The 25,816-nt window shown below is 40.2% G+C and overlaps 2 protein-coding genes across 4 annotated transcripts in view; one reads left to right on the top strand and one right to left on the bottom strand.

The window, feature by feature from the left end:
* LOC106092744 (uncharacterized) overlaps positions 1–25,816 on the bottom strand; it is a 102,771-nt gene that overhangs the window by 73,212 nt on the left and 3,743 nt on the right. The window lies entirely within an intron of this gene.
* Positions 11,350–16,590, top strand: LOC131996081 (uncharacterized). The gene is made up of 7 exons (XM_059365529.1): positions 11,350–11,973; positions 12,022–12,412; positions 12,554–14,607; positions 14,848–15,085; positions 15,164–15,332; positions 15,825–15,958; positions 16,148–16,590. Exons 1-7 carry the CDS (start codon positions 11,350–11,352, stop codon positions 16,588–16,590), a joined length of 4,053 nt encoding a protein of 1,350 aa, XP_059221512.1.

Here is a 25,816-nt window from a genome sequence, read left to right as displayed (position 1 = left end):
GAAAAAGTTGATACTTTGAAACCGATCTCAAACGACAGCTTATGAAGTCTAGTTTCTAATCCAAAAGGGCCTATATTCCAAATAATCGTCTAACTATCGAATTTTTTAAAAAAAAAAACTTGAAAGAATTCGCTACAAGACTTGAAAAATCTATTTTGCGTCAACCACTGTGCAAAAATGGAAAAAGTTGATACTTTGAAACCGGTCTCAAACGACAGCTTATGAAGTCTAGCTTCTAATCCAAAAGAGCCTATATTCCAAATAATCGTCTAACTATCGAATTTTTCAAAAAAACTTGAAAAATTCGCTACAAGACCTCAAAAATCTATTTTGTGTGAACCACTGTGCAAAAATGGAAAAAGTTGATACTTTGAAACCGATCTCAAACGACAGCTTATGAAGTCTAGTTTCTAATCCAAAAGGGCCTATATTCCAAATAATCGTCTAACTATCGAATTTTTTAAAAAAAAAACTTGAAAGAATTCGCTACAAGACCTCAAAAATCTATTTTGTGTGAACCACTGTGCAAAAATGGAAAAAGTTGATACTTTGAAACCGGTCTCAAACGACAGCTTATGAAGTCTAGTTTCTAATCCAAAAGGGCCTATATTCCAAATAATCGTCTAACTATCGAATTTTTCAAAAAAACTTGAAAGAATTCGCTACAGGACCTCAAAAATCTATTTTGTGTGAACCACTGTGCAAAAACGGAAAAAGTTTATACTTTAAAACCGGTCTCAAACGACAGCTTATGAAGTCTAGTTTCTAATCCAAAAGGGCCTATATTCCAAATAATCGTCTAACTATCGAATTTTTCAAAAAAAAACTTGAATTGAATTAATTATTATACATTTGTGGATTAATATACGCACCATCTTTTCAACCTAACCTCCTTTTGAGTTTCTGAGCTGTATGTTTTTTTTTTTGTTATTTTAGAAAAGACAATTTACAACTTTTTGGAATACCCCAATTTACCTTAATATATTTATGCGAACTATTATGACCATTCATGTAGGTTTTTTCAATGCATTGAATTTTTACATCATAAATATTTAATTGGTTTTTACCTTTTTAATATAAATTTTCCTAGCCTGGGTTTTCAAAAGCAATGAAAGGTTTTGAATCCTTTTACATTTTTTGAACCAAAAGGTATGTTAGTTAAGCTGAGTACCTGCGTAAGAAATTTGACCAAGGATTCCAAACACGTGTATTGAGTTTTTAAATCAGCAGGTTTAATACTTTTTATCGTGAAATTTCCCTGCCTGCATTTTTTAATGAGGTGGTATGTTAGTAAAGTTTTTACCTGTGTACGCGACTTGACTCAAATTTTGCAAACATTTTGATCTTATTGGATTCTACCTGGCATTGAATGGTATTTTTTCCTATCTTTAAAATTACATTTCGGTTTCGATTACCCTTTTCAATTTCTAATCCGTGTTTGATCAACAAAGCGAACAGTTGTAATTTGCAAAAAAGTTAAAAATCTTGCTATACATACAAATTCTGAAAAGTCTTGTAGCGATTTTTTTTTAAGTTTTTTTTTTTTTTGAAAATTCGATAGTTAGACGATTATTTGGAATATAGGCTCTTTTGGATTAGAAACTAGACTTCATAAGCTGTCGTTTGAGACCGGTTTCAAAGTATCAACTTTTTCCATTTTTGCACAGTGGTTGACGCAAAATAGATTTTTGAGGTCTTGTAGCGATTTTTTCAAGTTTTTTTGAAAAATTCGATAGTTAGACGATTATTTGGAATATAGGCTCTTTTGGATTAGAAACAAGACTTCATAAGCTGTCGTTTGAGACCGGTTTCAAAGTATCAACTTTTTCCATTTTTGCACAGTGGTTGACGCAAAATAGATTTTTCAAGTCTTGTAGCGAATTTTTTCAAGTTTTTTTGAAAAATTCGATAGTTAGACGATTATTTGGAATATAGGCTCTTTTGGATTAGAAACTAGACTTCATAAGCTGTCGTTTAAGACCGGGTTTAAAGTATCAACTTTTTCCATTTTTGCACAGCGGTTGACGCAAAATAGATTTTTGAGGTCTTGTAGCGAATTTTTTCAAGTTTTTTTTTGAAAAATTCGATAGTTAGACGATTATTTGGAATATAGGCTCTTTTGGATTAGAAACAAGACTTCATAAGCTGTCGTTTGAGACCGGTTTCAAAGTATCAACTTTTTCCATTTTTGCACAGTGGTTGACGCAAAATAGATTTTTCAAGTCTTCTAGCAAATTTTTTCAAGTTTTTTTTGAAAAATTCGATAGTTAGACGATTATTTGGAATATAGGCCATTTTGGATTAGAAACTAGACTTCATAAGCTGTCGTTTGAGACCGGTTTCGAAATATCAACTTTTTCCATTTTTGCACAGTGGTTGACGCAAAATGGATTTTTGAGGTCTTGTAGCGATTTTTTCAAGTTTTTTTGAAAAATTCGATAGTTAGACGATTATTTGGAATATAAGCCCTTTTGGATTAGAAACTAGACTTCATAAGCTGTCGTTTGAGACCGGTTTCAAAGTATCAACTTTTTCCATTTTTGCACAGTGGTTCACACAAAATAGATTTTTGAGGTCTTGTAGCGATTTTTTTCAAGTTTTTTTGAAAAATTCGATAGTTAGACGATTATTTGGAATATAGGCCCTTTTGGATTAGAAACAAGACTTCATAAGCTGTCGTTTGAGACCGGTTTCAAAGTATCAACTTTTTCCATTTTTGCACAGTGGTTGACGCAAAATAGATTTTTGAGGTCTTGTAGCGATTTTTTTCAAGTTTTTTTTTGAAAAATTCGATAGTTAGACGATTATTTGGAATATAGGCTCTTTTGGATTAGAAACAAGACTTCATAAGCTGTCGTTTGAGACCGGTTTCAAAGTATCAACTTTTTCCATTTTTGCACAGTGGTTGACGCAAAATAGATTTTTCAAGTCTTCTAGCAAATTTTTTCAAGTTTTTTTTGAAAAATTCGATAGTTAGACGATTATTTGGAATATAGGCCCTTTTGGATTAGAAACTAGACTTCATAAGCTGTCGTTTGAGACCGGTTTCAAAGTATCAACTTTTTCCATTTTTGCACATTGGTTGACGCAAAATTGATTTTCAAGTCTTGTAGCGAATTTTTTCAAGTTTTTTTTGAAAAATTCGATAGTTAGACGATTATTTGGAATATAGGCCCTTTTGGATTAGAAACTAGACTTCATAAGCTGTATTTTGAGACCGGTTTTAAAGTATCAACTTTTTCCATGTTTGCACAGTGGTTCACACAAAATAGATTTTTGAGGTCTTGTAGAGATTTTTTTCAAGTTTTTTTGAAAAATTCGATAGTTAGACGATTATTTGGAATATAGGCCCTTTTGGATTAGAAACTAGACTTCATAAGCGGTCGTTTGAGACCGGTTTCAAAGTATCAACTTTTCCATTTTTGCACAGTGGTTCACACAAAATAGATTTTTGAGGTCTTGTAGCGATTTATTCAAGTTTTTTTGAAAAATTCGATAGTTAGACGATTATTTGGAATATAGGCCCTTTTGGATTAGAAACTAGACTTCATAAGCTGTCGTTTAAGACCGGGTTTAAAGTATCAACTTTTTCCATTTTTGCACAGCGGTTGACGCAAAATAGATTTTTGAGGTCTTGTAGCGATTTTTTTCAAGTTTTTTTGAAAAATTCGATAGTTAGACGATTATTTGTAATATAGGCCCTTTTGGATTAGAAACTAGACTTCATAAGCTGTCGTTTGAGACCGGTTTCGAAATATCAACTTTTTCCATTTTTGCACAGTGGTTCACGCAAAATAGATTTTTGAGGTCTTGTAGCGATTTTTTTCAAGTTTTTTTGAAAAATTCGTAGTTAGACGATTATTTGGAAAATGTGTACATATGTATAAGAAACTAGGCTTCCCTAGCTCTCATTTGAGACCGGTCTCATCGCCTTACTATTTTCCATTTGTGCACAGTGGATCAATCAATTTTACAATCTTCTTTATCTTGTTAGTACGTCTTGCGGTTATTGAGGGAACTAAACTTTAACGTTGGATCACCTTATTATTTTCTAGATCTTTTTTGGTTTTTTGTGTTTTGAAATTTCCTTTTTATGAACAAATCCTTTTTTTTTATTAATTAATTGCCTACAAAGTTCCTTAACAGTGCTCTGCTAATATCAGTAACAGAGGACTGTTAAGTCAGTGGTTTGTGTCTCCACTAGTTAAATTCGGAATTTATCTTCACTCACATATTAAAAATTCGCTGTTACTTTCATTATAAATACACTGTTACTAACATTCATAAATACGTTACAAATCAAAATGATCGAACAACAAGAATCTGATGTTACGCAAATGAATCTCCTCGTTAAAAATGATACAGTTGCTCAAAGTTCTCGAACACCCAAAAGAGATCGGGAAAGCCTCATTCCACGCTCCTTTAAAGACGCCAAGTCTGTCGGATTCTGCCGGATTCCCTTTTCGAGAAATACAAATGCTGGATGATCGATTTAACAAACTCACTGATCGCCTTAGGGAGCAGTTTAAAAACATGTTAGAAGAAACGGAAAATAGCATTTAAGTGAGCTGGAAATGAAATTGTTCGAATTTAGAGCTGACTTATATGATGTTAATGTGCGAGTAATGCATCTGGAGAAAGTCACGGAATTCGGGATTTAAGAATTCATTCAACATCAGCCTTAATTGTGCCCATGCCCGACGGAACAGTCGGAAACTCAAGCCTCCTCGAGATAACTTCCGAAAATTAGTTGAGGCTGATAGATTTCGCCGCGGCAAAAAACATGGTAGTTATTAACACCAGATTTCAACATAAAAATATTCACAAATGGCTGTCACCCGATCAAAACACGAGGAACCAAATTGATCACGTTGTGATTAATGGAATGCATTCATCCAGCCTGTTAGATGTACGATCGATCCGTGGAGCTAATATAGATCAGGAGCATTACCTTATTGCAGCATAGGTTCGAACCCGTTTGAGCATGTCGAGGAAAGAACGATCTGACAATGCACGGAAGCTGGACATTGAAAGCTGCAAACACAACAGATGACAACGGCATACTTCACTCGACTGACCCAACTGCTTGATGAAAGCACTCCTTATTCAGATGATAAAATGGCGCAGTGGCAAGCCATTACCCACTCCATTAAAAATGGCGCGAAATCTGTACTTGGGTACCGGAAGCCTCCTCCAAGAAACCCATGGTACGACCAAGAGTGTCGAGATGCCGCTGAAGCCAAAAATGCGGCATACAGAGCAACCCTGCAATCAGTAGCAACGCGCCAGATGAAGGAGAGGTATCGGGATAAAAGGAGAAACCTCTATTCCGCAGAAAGAAAAAGGAAATGGAAAGACGTGGATGTGAGCGATTTGAGATGTACAGGAGAAAGAATTAAATATTAAACCGATGGCTTTGGTGCAGGCACATCCTCCTGCAGAATAAAAGGATATCTGGTAACTGACCAGATAACATGATGAGGATATGGAAAGAACATTTTACTCAACTGCTAGTTGTTGTTGTTGTTGTAGCAGTTTATTGTGTACTATCTTTCGTCTGCTTGATTCTGTTGAGTGTCAAGACCCAGGAACTCCGCGACTAGGATGGGTGCGTCCACAGGGATCTGGGTCTGAGTCGAGTGGGTCTGGCCGGGCAGTTAAACAGGTGACGTGTATCGTGCGGTCCCTGGTTACAATCGGGACATACATCTTGCACGTCGGCATCAATCCTAGCTCTGTGGGAATTGAGGCGGCTGCATCTGCCGGAACGTAATTGAGCCAGAACCACTCTGGTTTGCCTGGGGAGGTGGATTTCTTCGGGTGCAATAGGTGGCGGTCGTTCTCCAAGGACTACATTCACCCGGTAGCCAATTAACGCGTCTGCTACCGTGTCTGCATGAATGTTGTTCAGACCCGCTTGATATGCCCCTTGTTCTAGAGGTTCTCTCTTGTAGTGCTGGACCTCACGCTCTAGATCGTGTAGATCTACCTTAAGGCTTCTGGGCGGTGGGTATCTATCCACTATGAACACTCTTATAGTTCCCAATGTCTGGAAAATGGACAGAGTGATCTCGCTACTGAAGCCTGGTAAAGACCCGAGTTTGGGGGAGTCGTACAGACCGATCTCCCTTCTCTCACCAGTGGTTAAGACGCTTGAGGCATTACTCCTCCCGAGCCTCGTAGAAGAATTTCCATTCGCCGAGCATCAACACGGATTTCGGAGACTGCACAGCTCGTTGAGGTAGACGTTCAACCTATCGCAGTTGTCAACAATGGGTTTGGGCCTGATGCCATGATCGTACAATCGTCCGCATATGGTACGATCTCTATGCTGTCTGGAGGGGGTGGAATGGAGGATAGGTAGAAGTTGTACAGTGCCGGAGATATCACCCCACCTTGGGGAACTCCCTGTTTCACTCTACGGTGCTTCGACTTCTTATCCCTAAATTCCACAAATGACTGGCGACCACACAAATAATTTGCGACCCATCGTTTCAAATAGTTTATCATGGTTGACCGTGTCGAATGACTTCGATAGGTCCAGTGCCACGAGGACCGTCCTACCACATGGCCTGGGCTGATTGAAGCCACGGCAAATGTGTGCGGTGATGGCATGCAAAGCTGTTGTTGTGCTACTATGCAGGTTTCGAAATCCATGTTGATGGTCGGCGAATGGAAATTCTCCTACGAGGCTCGGGAGGAGTAATGCCTCAAGCATCTTTGCTACTGGTGTACGACTCCCCCAACCTCGGGTCCTTTCCAGACTTCAGTAGCGAGATCACTTTGCCCATTTTCCAGACATCGGGTACTATAAGAGTGTTCAAAGACAGGTTGAGGACAGTAGTAAGGTACTCAACTCCAGGTGAATCCAGATTCTTCAACATCAATGTAGAGATTCCGTCGGGGCCTAACGCCTTAGATGATTTGGCGCCACGGAGGACATTCGTAACTTCGCCCACGGTAAATTGTGTAATTGTGGGCTGTCCATCGGCTCGGAGACCACGGAAACGGCGAATGGCTCTCCTACTTGCCCTGTCTCTCTCGGGATGGACAATAAATTGACGCTTGAACAACCTGGCGCATCTCTTCGGATCAGTCACGGTTATTTCGACAAAAGTGACTGAGGTCCTGTCATTCCGTCTACCGGGGTTCGAGAGTGACTTAACAGTAGACCACAGCTTATCTACACCGGTGCCAAAATTACATTGCTCCAAATGTTTCAGCCACAAATTCCGCTTATGTTCATTGACTACCCTGTTAATTTCCAGCTTCAGCTCGCTGATTCTGGCGTTAGCGGGGACGGTACAATGAACCCCATAACGCTCGTCTACGACTACCACTGCTTGCGCCGGGAAATTGCACCGCATGGGGTATTCGACCGACTTGAGCGTTGATGTTGCCTCAGAATTTCCTATCGGCAACTACCACATTCAGTTCACTAAAGCGGCGATTGGTGTACTCTCTGAAGCCAGCCCAATCGGCCTTCTTCTGATTGATACGCCACTGGCCGCTCTTCGCCATTTCCAAGGCGGTGAGATAACACCGCGCCAAGTCCTGTATACTGGCAGCAGTCGGCAACAACAATGGCCGCCGCGTGTCATACGGCATTAAAATTTTGCGGTGACCCTAGAATACGCCTGATATCATTGAAGGCGGATGATGGCCTTCGGATTCAACGAAAATTGGTTTGACTTAGCAATATTCATAAATTACCTTTCGCGGGATGCCAGATCCGAAATAAATGAACTGTAGTATGAAGCCTCTCCCAAAAAGAACATCAACTTTTTCATAAAATCCCGCCGCAATCTTCAAATATATCTCTCTAGCATATTTCTCTCTCGTGGTCTTGCGAATATTGGTCTGGCTCTCCTTTTCATTGCCGCCCTTACAGGGGGATCTACCAACTTGCCAGCTTTTTTACCAAGCACGTCTTGAAATTTCTCCAAAACATTTTGCAGTTTCTACCTCTGAGCCGCAACTAGTACCGCTTTTACTTATGACATTTATCTTACCAAGCTCAAAAACATTTCCACACTCCAAAAACTATTATTCGATTCGCAAATTAATTCTTGAAATTTACTTCATGAGTAAAGTACAATATACACTCACGGCCATATTATGTGTATAAATCGTCATGCACCAAACACAATTTCAATCGTTTCCAGTTCCATGTGCACACCATTCTTCCATTCCATGCGTCTCTCGCAGTCGCCACTTTTTTTTCCTTGTTCTCTACTCGTATCTCATCCACGAATTTTTCGTTTTTTTCGCTTTATGGCCTACCTTTCCGCAGGCAATACACTTCGAATTTTGAAAACGACATTCACGTCGCAGATATCGCCACGACAACCGAATCATTTAACATTAGTGGGTGGGGAATGTGCAGCCTTTGCGTTGACATTCCTTTTGGTCTTGATTAGAGTGTTGACCTCTCTTGCTGCATTGTGCGTCAATTCCCTGGCATATACAAACTCATATGCCTCTGAAAACGTTGATGGCTACTACAACAACAACTTAACGTTCAGAAAAATTAACTGTTTTCATTCAGTAGGGCATTCCCTCATTACTTATGAAAAAATGTTCGTAAAAATTATCATGAGATTTTTTTTTTTAGTGTTAAAAAAAGTTACCGCTAAAAACATGTGTTTTCATCTGTGAAAAACAAGTGTGGTATCAGCTTTAAACCAATTTTAAACAGTAAACCTTTTTTTAAACATATTTTACAATTAACAAATACCCGAATTTCCATCCATCTGTTGAAATCATGGAAAAATCCTTATAAATAGTATTATTGTGCCGAAACGTTGCACAAATAGGGAGCATAATAGGGGCCATGATGGTTGTGGCCGCAAAGGTTTTTCCTAAAAGGAAACAATTTCCGACAGTTCTTCCGTGCCATGTCTTCTGTTTTTTGGTTTGATCATTTGAGGTTCCTCTTACTACAGAAATAACTCGATTACGTCGTCTCGGTTAACGTCGTTTTAATTTACGTACTCAAAAAGATTGTTCCCAATAAATTCGATTTAGTCTCAGTAGTTTTCACAGAAAATAGGTTTCCTATAGATTAATTTTCCCTCTCTCAAAATTGCAACCACGAAAAAGTATTCGAAATCCGACGTTTTCATGTGAATTAACAAAAAGAAGCTTAGCAAAAGAAGCTAATCTAGCAAAGCAAAAGAAGCTAAGCGAGCTTAAAGTTAAAAAGTGTTTTGTTAACACATCGATTGAAAACAAGCTAAACCATATTCGTTGATCATACACAGTTTCTCTTGAAACTCTTTCTTCTCTTAGTTTATTCGTTTATTTCTAATCTTTGTAATTAGTGCCTATTAAAAAAAATCGATTATATACATTTAATGTCTGTAGTAGTTTCAAAGAAAAAATCGGTCGAAGTGCTTTTTTGGTTGTACTCGTTAATTATTTCGGGGAATCCCAATTTTGGTCGATATGTTTATTTTTGCTCCTATTGCACGATCGGACATGTCATATAAGCTGTCACTTTCTGTATTCATAAGACCCTTCTTAATCGCTCTAATCGTCATGTATTCTCGTGTGTAATTACAAATTTTGCCCATGAACATTCCACTAAAGAACAGGGGCAAACTTCTCACATATCAATAAGTGCAGTCCGATTCAAGTTTAGACCCATCTAACCCATCTTTTTAGATCCACAGATCCCAAGTTTTTTTTTTTTAATAAGTAAGTTATTAATAAACTTTCTTACGGTAGAGTTGTTGCCTAGAAACTCCAACTCCTTCATGATTGACGTCGGTTTTACATCTTTAAAAGCACCTTCAATGTCAAGAAATGCTACCATTGTATATTCCTTGACAGCGAGAGAACCCTCTATGTAGCCGATTAGATCGTGAAGGGCTGTTTCAGTGGATTTTCCTTTACTATATGCATGCTATTGCCGCGACAGGCGATCTCCAGGTATCTTTGCCCTAAGATATGTTTTTATCAAACTCTTCAGAGTTTTCAGCATATAGGATGACAGACTTATAGGATGAAAATCGTTCGCCTTCGCCTCAGAGCTGCATAATTCTACGCAGAATTTGTTCTGAGCATTTCTAAGCTCGCCCTTATATTTTCTTAGCTCATCCTTATAGATGTCCCAATCGTGTGGTGCTCTTGTAGCTTTTGCTCTGTTGAAGAGTTTTCTGCAATCCTTCCTTAGACCAACCAGCTCTGGGGTCCACGATGGCTTCGCACTAGGGTATGCTGATACAAGCGAGTCATTCAGAGCTCGTGATCCGCTTGACCACTATGTCTTTATCCTCCGTAGTTTCCACTTCCTTTTCTACTCTAGAAGGGATAGACGTGCAGAATTTGTGCCGAAATGTATCACAATCCGCCTTTCTTCTGTTTAGCCGAGCCCCGCCCACCAGACCACAACACCATATCGCATTATAGGTCTGACAACTGCAATATATACCCAATGCATGACACGCTGTCTAAATCCCCAACTTAGACTAATGTAACGATGATCAGAGAAGCTGTTGTCATCCAACACTTCCCAGTCACATATTCTTCCACTTATATCTTCCGATACAAAGGTAATATCTAGTACCTCCTGCCTGTTTCTGGTAATAAAGGTCGGTTTATCCCCTTTATTACAAATCGCCAGATTGTAACTTATAATATATTCAATAAGCAGCTCATCCCTTTCGTTGACATCCGAACTTTCCCATGTCTGGTGATGTTCATTAGCGTCACTTCCTACAATGACGCTTTTCTTCCCTACAGAAGTGGCTTCAACCAGCGACTACTCTTTGCAAGAATACTGCTACTTGTTAACCGCAAGTCCGGCCCTGTATTGCATAAATGCACTTGCACTTGCGCTGCACTCAGGTTTTTTGTTGTTTAAAGCGAGTGCATATTTTGGTACCTGCAAGCAGTGCAATTATACACACAACTAATAAACATACATACTCCCTCATACATCTAAGCACTTGCCAGTCTATTTGTAGTTACATAGACTGGTCAATTCTATTGTATGTATGTTTAAAATAAATCTTTTTGTACATAAACCTTTTTTTTTTGGTAAATGCATTCTGTTACTTTCGAGATCATTTTTGCATACATTGAATTTTTAAATCATTCGTAGAAAAGAAGCAGTCGAATAAAGTGAAGTTCATATCGGAGCTTTTGCACATTAAAACTTTAAATAGTCGCTTTTTTATTTTTTTGCAACAATAGCCTGTAAAAAAGATTACAGGCTCAAAACATTGGTGACCCCGACGTGATTAAGTGTTGTAATCACAAAAATTTAATATAAAAAAAAAATATCAATTCGGATAGTACTTTATCGTTTAAAAATATATCGTTTGGAAAGTGGAACAGTGAAAAATGCCTGTAACTGATCAAGGTACCGATACCATTAATGGGGAAGTTGCTGAAAATGTTTTGCCGTTCCGAACTAAAATATCAGCGATGGAGAAGCAGTTGGAGACATTAATCAAAAGCCTAACAAGCGAGCAGCTGGCCCAATATGATTTGGCCGATTTGTCCGTCCGTCTCGACTTTGTGGACCAAATAAACGCATCATTTGAAGACGCTCAATCAGCATTGGAGGAAATATTAACCGTCGAACAAGAATATAATGGGCGCCTGAGGTTCACAACTCTATACTTGGATGCGAAGGCTAAATTGACCAGGCGATTGAATGTTATTCAAAGGTCAGAATCAAACCTTAGGTCTTCAACGATGCGTCAATTTTCTATTGATGGTGGTTCGCTTGGTGAAAATTCATCGGCCATGCGAAAAACTAGGCTTCCAGAAATTCAGTTGCCCAAATTCAGTGGAGGTTATGCAGATTGGCCGAACTTTTTCTCCTTGTTTACCACGGTTGTCGACAGCAGCACGGATCTCAGTGTTTTAGAGAAGTTTCATCATCTTCGTTCTAGCCTTACTGGTATCGCTCTAGACACTGTTTCTTCATTGGAGCTGACCGAGAAAAACTATGCGGAAGCGGTAAAATTATTGAAAAATAGATTCGATAATAAATTATTACATTTTCAGAGTCACATTAAAGAATTATTTTCCCTGAAACCTGTCGAAAATGGTTCTGCTGTAGGCCTTAGACATCTTAGTGACAAAATGAATTCGCATTTACGTGCTATGATGACCATTACCTCCAAAGGCCAAATAGCGGATGGTCTTTTAATATATTTGGCAACATCAAAAATGGACATGGCCGCACAGATTAAGTGGGAAGAGAGCTTGGTGGCAAATGAATTGCCCAGTTGGAGTTCCATGTCATCATTTTTAGACCAAAGGTGTCGTATGCTCGAAAATTTGGAGCACTCTGTCACAAACATGGATTCAACACACCAGAACACCAAGAAACAAAACCCCAAGAATCGTCATGTGCATGTGGCTGCAGGAGCCAAATCGCCATCCTGTGTTTTTTGTGACTCAGTGGACCATTTTATTGTAAATTGTCCACAGTTTTCTAACCTCTCTCCCTCTCTTCGGTTCAAAGAAGCAAAAAGGCTCAAATTATGTCTGAATTGTCTCCGTAAGGGGCATTCCTTGAAAACATGTTTCTCAGGCTGCTGTCGGCAATGTTCATCAAAACACCATACTATGTTGCATATGGAGCAACCATCTACGCCACATCCTTCAACATCATCGCAACCTGTGGAACCATCGAGCACTCAAGCGGTGCTGACGTCATCCACCGGCATCTCATCTGGGCCGTCCTCATCTTCAAGTGGTAGCGTTTTGCTTGCGACTGCCATCATCCTTGCCAAAAATAGGTTTGGTGAATTCATTCCATGCCGAGCGATTTTGGACTCTGCGTCGCAACTTAACTTGATTGCCAATCGCCTTGTCAAGCGTCTTAGCTTAGACTGCAATCGGGTTTCAGCCACCATTTCTGGCATTGGGGATGGAAGTGTTGATGTAAACAAATCTGTTGATCTGGTAGTAAAATCTAGAATTGGCGAGTTTTCTACAACATTCGCTGCCATGGTTGTACCCACAATCACAGACTATCAACCCGGCATAAATTTGGAAACTTCGAATTGGAATATTCCCAAAAATATTCAGCTTGCAGATCCATCATTTGATAAGCCTGATCGCATAGATATCTTGATTGGTGCTGAACTATTCTTCGATTTGATGTCAGTTGGGCAAATTAAGATTGCCGCCAACTTACCAGTCTTGCAAAAAACCTTACTAGGATGGGTAGTTGCTGGAGGAAGTTTTCGCTCACGGCAATCTTGTTCGCTTGCCGTTATTTATACCGATTTGAAGGAAGAAGAAGCACAACTTTCAACAATTATTAAAGGATTTTGGGAAATTGAAACCAACTTTAAGCCCATTATTGAAGAGGACACGTATTGTGAAACCCATTTCGTCAACAATTTCGTCCGGCTACCTACAGGTGAATATTCAGTTCGATTGCCTAAAGTCGAAGGCAAAGATGTTTCATCCCTAGGAGGCTCTTACCAACAAGCACTACAGCGTCTGTATGGTTTAGAAAGGAAATTCAGGCGCCATCCGGAAATAAAAGCCCAATACACTGCCTTTATTCGTGAGTATGCTGATTTAAATCATATGTCGTTAATATCGCCCCAGGTACCTGAAGCCAAATATTTCTTGCCTCATCATTGTGTCCATAAGTTGGACAGTACTTCGACGAAGCTAAGAGTTGTCTTCGATGGTTCGGCCAAAACCACATCAGGAATGTCATTAAACGATATTCTATACGCTGGGCCTAGCATACAACCGAAATTGTTTAATACACTAGTCAGATACAGATTTTTCAAGGTGGCGCTGAGTGGGGATATTTGTAAGATGTACAGGTGCGTACGTGTATCCCATCCTGATGACTATCTTCAGTGTATCCTCTGGCGAGAAAGTGAAATGAAGGAAGTAAAGGTCTACAAATTAAACACTGTTACGTATGGTACAAAACCAGCAGCGTTCTTAGCCATACGCGCAATGCACCAACTCTCCATCGATGAAGAGAATTGTTTTCCTATTGGCGCTAAGATTGTTCGGCGAGATTTTTATGTTGACGATATGATTTCTGGGGGCAATTCTGTTGAAGAAGCTTTGGCCATAAGACAACAAGTGTCGGCGTTACTCAAACGAGGCAATTTTTTGATTCGTAAATGGTGTTCAAATGAGCCAGCTGTTCTTGAAGGTGTTCCAGTTTCAGATTGTGAACAGTTTCTGAAATTTCATGATGGTACAGACATCACAAAAACTCTTGGGCTGATTTGGGATCCCAAAAGTGATAATTTTATTTTTTCGTTCAACCCCATCAATGATTGGAAGGTGGTAACCAAGCGCACCATATTGTCATCTATTGCCCGGCTTTATGATCCTTTAGGCTTGATTGGACCAGTTATCACCAAGGCAAAAATCTTCATGCAGCATCTTTGGAAGCAAAATTTGGATTGGGATGAAAGTTTGCCTCAAATGTTACACTCATCGTGGATCGATTATATTAGCAAATTCGATTCAGTTCATCGATTTACATTTCCACGCTACGTTTCGGTAATCTCCGCCTCTACCCAGATTCATGGCTTTTGTGATGCCAGTTTAGCTGCTTACGGCGCATGCGTGTATGTACGGTCGGAAATAGATGGCATTGTAAGATCTTCTTTATTATGCTCCAAATCTAGAGTTTCACCTATAAAAACGTTGACAATTCCAAAACTTGAACTCTCAGCGGCATGTCTTTTATCCGAACTCGTGGATAATGTTGTTAAAACTTTTTCTTTTCGCTGCAATGTATTTTGTTGGTCCGATTCAATGGTAGTATTATCCTGGCTTCGAGAACTACCATCAAACTTCAATATTTTTGTCTCGAATAGAGTTTCTCGAATTCAGTCACTCGAAACAACAATGTATTGGCGCTATGTTCCAACGAAGCTCAATCCAGCTGACATTTTATCAAGAGGCGCAACCCCTGAAGAGCTGCTCAAATCACCGTTGTGGAATAGTGGACCGGATTTCCTTTTGAGCGAATCTGCAGCCTGGCCTGGTAGTACAGAATACTTGAAGGACTTGCCAGAGCGGAGAAGGAATGTATTACTTACAACTACATTAACCGATTTGTCGATACAGTGTAAGTATCACAACTCATTTCCAAAAATGCAACGAATATTTGCGTACATTGCTAAATTTCTATTTTTTAAATTGAGAGGTTCTTCTGAAGCGTTAACCCCAGATGACATCAAAACTGGGACAACCCTTTTAATCAAAAATATTCAACAAGTTTGCTTCTCGGAGGAGTATAGAACATTGAAAGCAAACAAAGCCATTCCTTCATACAGCAAATTATCATCTTTGATGCCTATGGTTGACGATAATGGGTTGATTCGAGTTGGAGGGCGCCTTCAAAACTCAAATTTGGAGTTTGATGCACGTCACCCCATTATATTACCTAAAAACCATCCAATTACAAGATCTATAGTGATGCATTTTCATTTCAAATTGCTGCATGCTGGCGCGCAATGTTTATTGGCAGCCATTCGGCAGCAATTTTGGCCCATCGGTGGACGGAAACTGGTGAGCTCTATAATATCCAAATGTGTTAGATGCTTTAGAATGAGGCCAAAGCTAATGCAACACGTTATGGGCAATTTACCCTCTGATAGAGTTAGACCGAATAGAGCTTTTCACACAACTGGTGTGGATTTTTGTGGACCATTCTACTACAAATCAGAAGTCAAGAGTCGCCCGCCAGTAAAATGCTACGTTTGCATCTTCACCTGTTTTTCGACGAAGGCAACACATCTTGAGGTCGCACAAGACCTATCAACGCCTTCATTTTTATGTGCTCTTCGACGATTTGTTTCCATCAGAGGCAAGCCAAGAACAATATGGTCGGATAATGCAACAAATTTTGTCGGTGCCAAAAATGAACTCAATGAACTGAAAGAAATGTTTTTGAGGCAGTCACATTTAAACGCAGTCCATGAACAGTGCCTCGATGATGGTATTGAATGGAAATTTATTCCACCCAGATCGCCTCACTTCGGAGGGCTCTGGGAAGCAGCTGTAAAGTCAGCAAAATTTCATTTTTACAGAGTTGTTGGACTCAACACATTAACATTTGATGAACTGAGGACTTTAGTGTGCCAAATATCAGCAGTCTTAAATTCTCGCCCATTGTGTCCTCTTTCAGAAGATCCGGATGACTTGGATGTATTAACACCTGGACATTTTTTAGTAGGCGGTCCATTAATCTCTATCCCAGAACCAAATATGACATGGGTCAACTTCGGTCGTCTCAATAGCTGGCAAAGGGTCTCTGAATTGCAACAAATTTTCTGGCGAAAATGGAGCAGCTCCTACCTTTCTCTCTTGCAAGAGCGAACAAAATGGCAAGCAAAAGGCGTAGACATTTCCTTAGGAAGTTTGGTGCTCATTAAAGACGACAATTTACCTCCACTTAAATGGCAATTGGGACGAGTTATTGAAATTATTAAAGGTCAAGATGAAGTCGCTCGAGTGGTGAACATACGAACTAGCTGTGGCATCTTTAAGCGAGCAGTAACAAACCTAGCCTTGCTTCCTATTGATTTTTCTGTTGAAGCCCCAAGTACTTCAACGGGGGGAGGATGTTAACCGCAAGTCCGGCCCTGTATTGCACAAATGCACTTGCACTTGCGCTGCACTCAGGTTTTTTGTTGTTTAAAGCGAGTGCATATTTTGGTACCTGCAAGCAGTGCAATTATACACACAACTAATAAACATACATACTCCCTCATACATCTAAGCACTTGCCAGTCTATTTGTAGTTACATAGACTGGTCAATTCTATTGTATGTATGTTTAAAATAAATCTTTTTGTACATAAACCTTTTTTTTTGGTAAATGCATTCTGTTACTTTCGAGATCATTTTTGCATACATTGAATTTTTAAATCATTCGTAGAAAAGAAGCAGTCGAATAAAGTGAAGTTCATATCGGAGCTTTTGCACATTAAAACTTTAAATAGTCGCTTTTTTATTTTTTTGCAACAATAGCCTGTAAAAAAGATTACAGGCTCAAAACAGCTACTCTTTTGCGAGAATACAGACTCTGTGTCTCCCATTTCCCGTTCCTTGAGAAGTTTAAATCCCGGAATTGTAAGTCCACGAACCATTCCTCCACACACCCATGGTTCCTGTATTTGAACCACGTCAAATCCCCCTGCCATCAGGAGGACCTTTAGTGCCGCCGAAGCGGCCTTACAATAATGGAGATTTATTTGTAGAAACTGGATCATAGTCAGGATTCAGAACTTCCACCTCGACTATCCGGCAGACAGGAAACGAGATTCTGATAGGGTTCCATGCGAACTCTCACCAAATTCCGTGGGGTAGTACCAACACTTATTAGCGGGGCCAAGCCCTGGCAGAGTTCTTGAATACTAACAACCTTATAACACTTTATATTGGTAAACCCGCTACATTTGTTAAAATGATTAGGAGGTATAAGATGTGACGATATGTTCGGAAATCATGGAACACTCTTTCTCTGACCATCGCTACATTAGGATTAGAATAGAATACGGCCAGCGCCGAATCCGATAAGCTTCCGGAATAAGTTGAAAGCCAACTGGACAAAATTCGGAAGGCTACTCAGAAGAAGACTTGGGCAAGATAATTTAGATTGTCCAAGCATAGAAGACATTGACGAAATGGACAACGACTGCACTGGTGGGGTCCTTCGGAGATAGTTGTCCTCTTCGGGAAAGGAAATCCGCCCAAGAAAAACCCTGGATGACCGTGGTTTTTCACCATATTAGGAAAGAGGTCCGCAGATTTTTTAAAAGAGCACGTCGTTAAAAGGCTGAGCTATATTCGAATGTGAATTACACACGGCTCAAGGAATACAATAAGATTGCCAGAGCGGCAAAACGTGCCTCCTGGAATCTTTTCTTCGAACAGGTCGATAGCGTTAATGACGCCAACAAGATAAAAAAGTTTCTCTCAAAAACCCATGTCCAAACTGAAACTTTAGTAGACGACATGGGAGTGAGAGCAGGGACAACGGAGGCTTTTGATGAAAACCCATTTTCCACAGGATACGACAGAACTCACGGAGACACGGGAATCTTGGAATAATGACGTTGAACGAAGGTTTATAATTACGGAATTTATGGTGAAGGAACCCTTGACGTGCTTCAGGTCACTCGGACTTGATGGAATATTTCCGGCGATACTACAGAAAGAGGCAGACTATCTGGCGTCCCACCAGGCCAATATTTTCACAGCCTGCCTAGGAATTGCATATACTCCGAAAACCTGGCAGGAGGCAAGAGTGGTGTTTATACCCAAGCCCGGCAAGGCAAGTTATGCGACATCAAAGGCCTACAGACCCACAAACCTTACGTCCTTTCTACTCAAAACCATGGAACGTATTGTTATAAAGAGTAAGCCATACAACGAACTGCTCAAATACAAACAGGATGCCTATGTCAAGGGAAGGTCAATGGAGACTGCCCTGCACGACATTAAATAGAAGAATCCTTCGATGCCAAAACGTACACCTTAGCGGTATGCATGGGGGCTTTTAACAATGTGCGGACCGACACACTGATCCAATCCTTAGACCAGTACCTTAGAGACTGGATAAACCATATGCTAAGGAACAGGTGAATAAATTGTGTGTCCCATGGCATAAATATAAGGGAGAGAGTGGCACAAGGCACGCCACAGGGCATTTAATCGCCACTCCTATGGGTGACCACCATAAATTACCCATTACGGATGCTGACTGAGAAGGGGATTTGAACACGTCTGCTACGCAGACGATGTTATAACACTTCTAAGGGGTAAGAATACGAACGAGCTATGCAGAATGGCTGAAAGGATCTTGCCTATTGCATATGACTGGGCTAGACCCAGAGGTCTCAATGTCAACTCAGAGAAGACTGAAATATACCTGTTAACGAGGAATACGAAGGTGGACCAATTTACCCACCACGTTTCTTCAATAGAACGATTTCGATATCTGACAAGGTCAAATACTTACGTGTGATCTTGGACAGGAAACTTAATTGGAAGTGTCACATTCAGGAGCGTACTGAGAAGGCTCAAAGATGTTGGGTACTATGTAGACGGGCTTGAAATGGGGCCTGAATCCGAGGATAGTCCACTGGTTCAATAGGAGCGTAATTATACCAAGATGGATCAAAGCTAGAGGACAGAGTGGGCCTGGATTCTACATTGAGAACTCAGAGACTGAGATCTGTTTAAGACTACCTGACCATAATACGGTCCTGCAGGCCAATCCCATGGTAGCCGGTTGTACGCACCGGATTGACCCGATGGAATCCACATCGGCAAGGGATGCCGCCTCAGTGTACGTGTTCGTCTTTTTTCGTCATGGGAGAGGCACATCCCGGAGTGCCTTCTCCGTACGCTTCTGGTCCGTGCCGGGATTGAAAAGAACCCCGGACCCTGGTTCTGTTCGGTTTGCCAGAACCGCCTTCATCATCGGTCGGCGTCGGTGAGGTGTAACCGGTGCTTGGAGTGGGTACATTTGCGTTCTTGCTCTGGCCTAACTTCGCTACGGGAGTATAGTCATACTGGTTATGTCGCTAGTATTGAAAAATTATATGTGGCCGACAAATCGTTTGTTCGATTCAAAATTTATTAACGTAATGACATAAAACAAAATGTAATTTTCTATTACATAAAATACAAATTCAAAAGTATAGTAATGAAATTTAACAAGTGAATGATAACAAAGTTTAGTTCAATACTCCTCCTCATTCACTTTAAATTACATTTTTCGCAGAGAGCAATATGTTTAGATGCTGTTAGTGGTTTGGTTAATATATCAGCTACCATCTCCTCCGTTGGACAATATATGCATGTTATTATTCCTTTCTTTACTAAGTCTTTTGTTAATTTATATTTTGTATCCATATGCTTAGTACGAAAAGAAAACTTGTCGTCATTTACCAGACGTAAACAGCTTTGATTGTCATTGTAAATTACAGTTGGTTCGTTGGTAGGATGATGTATTTCTTCCAACAATTGCCTTAACCACTTTGCTTCTTTAGCCGCTTCTGATAAAGAAATGTACTCAGCCTCGCATGTTGAAGATGCTACAAGTGTTTGTTTCTGACAAGACCATCCAATTGTACCTCCATTATAAAGAAAAATTCTTCCGCTATTGGATTTTCTTTCAGTTCTTTCTTCTGCCCAATTTGCATCAGCATATCCAACGAGACTTTGTTCATTTTCTTCGTTGCTTAATTTTAACTTTATTTCTGATGTAGACTTAAGATACTTCAAAACTCTTTTACACTGAGACCAATCTTCCATTGTTGGTTTAGAAACCTTTTGAGCCAAGATACTTACAGAAGCTGAAATATCCGGTCTTGTATTTGTTGATATGTATAAAAAGTGTCCAATGATTTTCCGATACTTTGTATTTGACTCAAGAAATTTTGATCCTTCTGCTTTCCCGTAACTAACATCCATTGGCGTTCTTACAGGCTTTGAATTCTGCATACCATATTCATTTACAATTCTTTCTATGTACGATGACTGACATAGCTGAAAGTTTCCTTTAACATCTTTAGAAATTTCAATTCCCAGATAATGTTTAATTTCACCCAAGTTTGTGATAGTGAAATTCTTAGACAACGCATTTTCGACATACATAATTTGTTTTGATGTGCGACATGCCACAATGATATCGTCGACATATACAAGAATATAGCTCAACGTTCCACATATATTTCCCCGGTAGAAACATACATCATTTACGCATTGTTTAAATCCCAATTTTTCAAGAGCTTCATGTAGAACCATATTCCAAGACCTAGCAGCCTGTTTCAGTCCATAAATACTTTTCTTTAGCAAACAAACCTGCTCATTGTCCTCTTGAAACCCTGGAGGTTGTTTCATATAAATGGTTTCAGAGAGCTTTCCATTTAAAAATGCAGTCTTCACATCAAAATGATTAACAGTCATTTTTTCCTTACCAGCAATTGACAGCAGGATTCGAAACGAGGTATGTGTCGCAACAGGTGCAAAAACTTCGTCATAATCGACACCGAATTTCTGTGAAAACCCTTGAGCGACTAGTCGTGCCTTGAATCTATTTATTTGACCATTAGCATCGCGTTTCACTTTAAATACCCATTTACTTCCAATTGCTGTTCTTCCTTCTGGAAGTGAAACGAGGTTCCAAGTCTGATTTGATTGAAGAGATTCTAACTCGTCTTGCATAGCTTCCATCCACTGTACACTTTCTGCACTGCTAATAGCTTCTTCATATGATTTCGGCTCTTTAATCTCATTTGCTGTCCATATTTCATCAATGAGTCTCCTTGCCGCAATGCCTTTAGTAGATCTGTTTGAAGTTCTAATCTCATTTTGCTGGTCAGAAATATTTACATCTTGTATTGAGCTGCTGTCCTCAGTTGGAATATTGATTGCATTTTCATCTGTATCATTTTCTTGTGCATCAATTTCTTCTGTTACGTTTTCTTCTGGTATCTCCTCCTCAATCAATAATCCATTATCTCTCGGATTTAATGAAATTGAGACATCATCATCTTTATTCTTTATAACATCTGTGAATATCACATCACGACTAATACAGACTTTCTTAGTATCCTGATTGTAGCAGCGAAAAGCCTTAGACTTCTCATCATAACCCAGAAACAACATTTCATGTGCTTTGTCATCTAGCTTACGTCTTTTTTCAGATGGAATGTGTACCAAACATCTTGAACCAAAAATGTGAAATTTCTCTAGACTTGGTTTGACTCCAAACCACAACTCGTATGGAGTAGAATTGGTCGTTCTGGTTAAAACTCTATTCTGTATGAAATTGGCGGTTGAAACTGCTTCTCCCCAAAACATGTGCGGTAAATTTGCATCTATTAACATACATCTTGCCATTTCAATCAAAGTTCTGTTCTTTCTTTCCGCTTTTCCATTTTGTTGTGGAGAATGCGGAGCAGTCAATTGGCTTTCAATGCCTTCAAACTTTAGAAAATCCTCAAATGCTTTTCCCGTGTACTCTCCACCCCTATCGGATCGAATTTTCTTTGGAATGTGTCCGAATTTAGTGCGGCACAATGTAACAAAATCCTTAAATGTCTGTAACACCTCAGATTTTTGCGATAACAATCTTATTATGGTAAAACCTGAGAAATCGTCTATAAATGTTACCATGAACCTTTTTCCAGACGGTGTAGTTGTTTGCATTGGCCCACATACGTCACTATGGATTAATTCTAAAGGAGCTGTAGATTTTGTCATTGACTGCTTTGGAAATGACATTCGAGTCATTTTACCCTTAACGCAAGATTCGCAAATTTCCTTTATTCCGCAGTCAACTATTTTCAAATTTTGAACCATGTTTTCTTTGCACATTTTCCGAATCGCTTCAGGATCACGATGTCCTAGCTTCCGATGCCATTGGTGAATGCAATTTTCATTATGTTGCAATACCGCATTAACAAAAACTGGTTGCCGTAAAATATACATTCCACTGTCAATATCTGCCATTCCGATATTTTTGTTACCAAAGTTTATGTAACAATTGCTGTCTTTAAATGATACGTTATATCCTGATTTTGTTAGCTGTCTGACTGAGAGAATGTTACCAACCAAACACGGAGCATACAATACTTCATTCAACTTCAATGTATGTTGGTCACCAAATTCATTGCATACAACAATCTCACCTGAACCAATGCCTTCAATAGCCACAGTCTGTCCATTTGCCAGTTCAATCGAGCTTTTGTAGCTTTCATTAAATTTCTTGAAAAAATTTCTTTCACTTACTGTATGTCGTGTAGCACCGGAATCGACAAGCCAAGAAAACTTCTTATTCTTGCAAAAATTGAACAAAAAATCTTCGCTCTTTGATGACTTGTTTACCTTTCCTTCAACCGAATTGACTTTATTAGCATTCTTTCCGGGATTTTGCTTACTTTTCCAGTTTTTATACTTGATGCAGGTCTTCTTTTGATGTCCTGACTTTTTACAGAAATAGCATACACTACTATTACCGGTCACTGCTTTCAAAACTGAATCACTTCCCTCATTGGTTGCGTGATGCCGTCTTTCGTATTCTGCAATAACTCTTTGTTGCACTAAAGCGAATGTTATCTCTTCTTCCTTGCGGGATTCAAGGGATGTAATAAGAGTGTCATATCCTTCGGGTAAGCTACTTAAAAGCATAGCAGCACTCCACTTATCTGACAAACTTTCTTCGCCAACATCCCGTAGTTTCGTAAATAAATCGTTCATTGCATTTATGTGAGCAACTGCATCACCTCCTTCTTGAAGTTTTAAACTACATATGGACCTCATCAAGTATACCTTATTTGTAAGTGTGTTTTTCTCATGATATTCTTTGAGTGCGTTCCAGGTGTCTTTAGCGGTCTTTGCATTTCGGATGTGTCCCAACTGGTCGTCCATTACAAGCAATCCAATCGTTCCTCGGGCTTCATCATCCTTTATGTCCCATTCTTCGATTTCCGACTTATTGGTAATTTCATTGTTCTGTCCAATTTTCGGCGGAGGACGAGATCCTTCAATGACACGCTTCCACAAATTATTCTTACGCAATAGCAATTCCATCTTGAATTTCCAGTTAGCATAATTTTCATTGCTTAGCTTCGCAAATTTAGGTTTTGCATCCGACATTTTAGATTTTATTTTTTTTTTTTTTTTTTTTCTTTCCTTAGCGAATTCTTTAGCGTATCCTTATTGAATTCCTTTATTTAGTCCTTATTGTTTCTTTATTGCAATCCTTTTTTTTATTTTCACAAAGGCCCATAACCTTTGAGAAAATTATATGTGGCCGACAAATCGTTTGTTCGATTCAAAATTTATTAACGTAATGACATAAAACAAAATGTAATTTTCTATTACATAAAATACAAATTCAAAAGTATAGTAATGAAATTTAACAAGTGAATGATAACAAAGTTTAGTTCAATAGCTAGGTGCTGTGCAAACATAGCCAGCAGTGGGTCACAAGCGTCGCTGTCGTCGCCTTCGGCGTCCTCGTCGTCGGACTATGTGACCCCCCCCGACCTCTCCCGTACGGCAATTTATGCAACGACAGCACCCTAGCCCTACTATTGCCAGGCCAGTGCCGGGAAGTGTATCGTTCTTGCAGTTAAACTGCAACGGACTGCGTGGCAAGATTGATGAGATCGTAGATTTTATGAGTCGGAAGAGCATATCGGTCGCAGCGATCCAGGAGACAAAGCTGACCAACACCTGCAGCTTGCACAGTTGTCACGGTTACAATGTGCTACGTAAGGATCGCTCAAGGAATGGAGGTGGGGGATTGGCCTTCGTTATACACCATTCCGTGCAGTATAGACCTATCTCGCCTGCGCTTGACGCTAATGACCCATACATGGAATGTATGGGGGTAGCAGTCAGGTCTGGTACTGCCGAGATAGAGATATACAACGTGTATATACCGCTGGTTGGTAGCTGTGTCCCGATTAATGGCCAGGCTTACAAACCCGACATATGTGGGTTGCTATCTGGCCATAGTCGTCTGGTTCTGGGGGATTTTAATGCACATCACACGTCATGGCATTCTCCCCTAGGTAACGACCAGCGTGGCATAGCTTTGGCAGAGCAGATAGATAGCTCCACGTTTTGCACGGTGAATGAGGATGCCCCCACTAGGATTACGAGGAGGTGCAGCAGCTCGCCAGACATCTCAATTGCATCCCCTGATCTCCTGAGTGACGTATTCTGACAAGCCGTCATCTCTTTGGGGTCCGACCACCTCCCCATAATTCTCACCATCGACCGACCACCCGACTTCATAACCTCTGAGCGCCGGACGTTCATCAATTATAAGAAGGCCGTTTGGACTGGCTTCAGAGAGTATACCAATCGCCGCTTCAATCAACTTCCAGGGCAAGGAGGAGAGCTATTCGCCGTATTCTTGGTCTCCGAGCCGATGAACAGCCATTACAATTTACCGTGGGCAAAGTTACGAATGTCATCCGTGGCGCCAAATCTTCCAAGGCGTTGGGCCCCGACGGAATCTCTACAGTGCTGCTGAAGAATCTGGATGCACCTGGAGTTGAGTACCTTACCACTGTCCTTAACCTGTCATTGAACACTCTTATAGTTCCCGATGTCTGGAAAATGGGCAGAGTGATCCCGCTACTGAAGCCTGGAAAAGACCCGAGTTTGGGGGAGTCGTACAGACCGATCTCCCTTCTCTTACCAGTGGCAAAGACGCTTGAGGCATTACTCCTCCCGAGCCTCGTAGGAGAATTTCCATTCGCCGAGCATCAACATGCATTTCGGAGACTGCACAGCACAACAACAGCTTTGCATGCCATCACCGCACACATTTGCCGTGGCTTCAATCAACCCATGCCATGTGATAGGACGGTCCTCGTGGCACTGGACCTATCGAAGGCATTCGACACGGTCAGCCATGCCAAATTATTTGAGGACATCGCCAACAAGTCCCTCCAGCCAGGCCTGACGTGAATTATCTGTGTGGTCGCCAGTCATTTGTGGAATTTAGTGATAAGAAGTCGAAGCACCGTAGAGTGAAACAGGCAATTCCCCAAGGTGGGGTGATATCTTCGGCACTGTTGAACCTCTACCTATACTCCTCCAGACAGCATAGAGATCGTACCATTGTACGATCATGGCATCCGGCCCCCCACCCGTTGTTGACATCTGCGATAGATTGAACGTCTTCCTCAACGAACTTGCCTCATTTTCGCTGCAAGAAATCTGAAGATATCTGCCACCAAATCTTCAGCTACAATACATTGTTCACTACAAATACGCGTGAGGTGAATACTGACCTGACTGTGATGGTCGATGGAGAAATG

Source organism: Stomoxys calcitrans, chromosome 3, assembly GCF_963082655.1.
Source record: "Stomoxys calcitrans chromosome 3, idStoCalc2.1, whole genome shotgun sequence".
Taxonomy (NCBI): Eukaryota; Metazoa; Arthropoda; class Insecta; order Diptera; family Muscidae; genus Stomoxys; species Stomoxys calcitrans.
The sequence above is the reverse complement of the archived record's forward strand: the minus strand, read 5'-3'. Positions and strand labels throughout refer to the sequence as shown.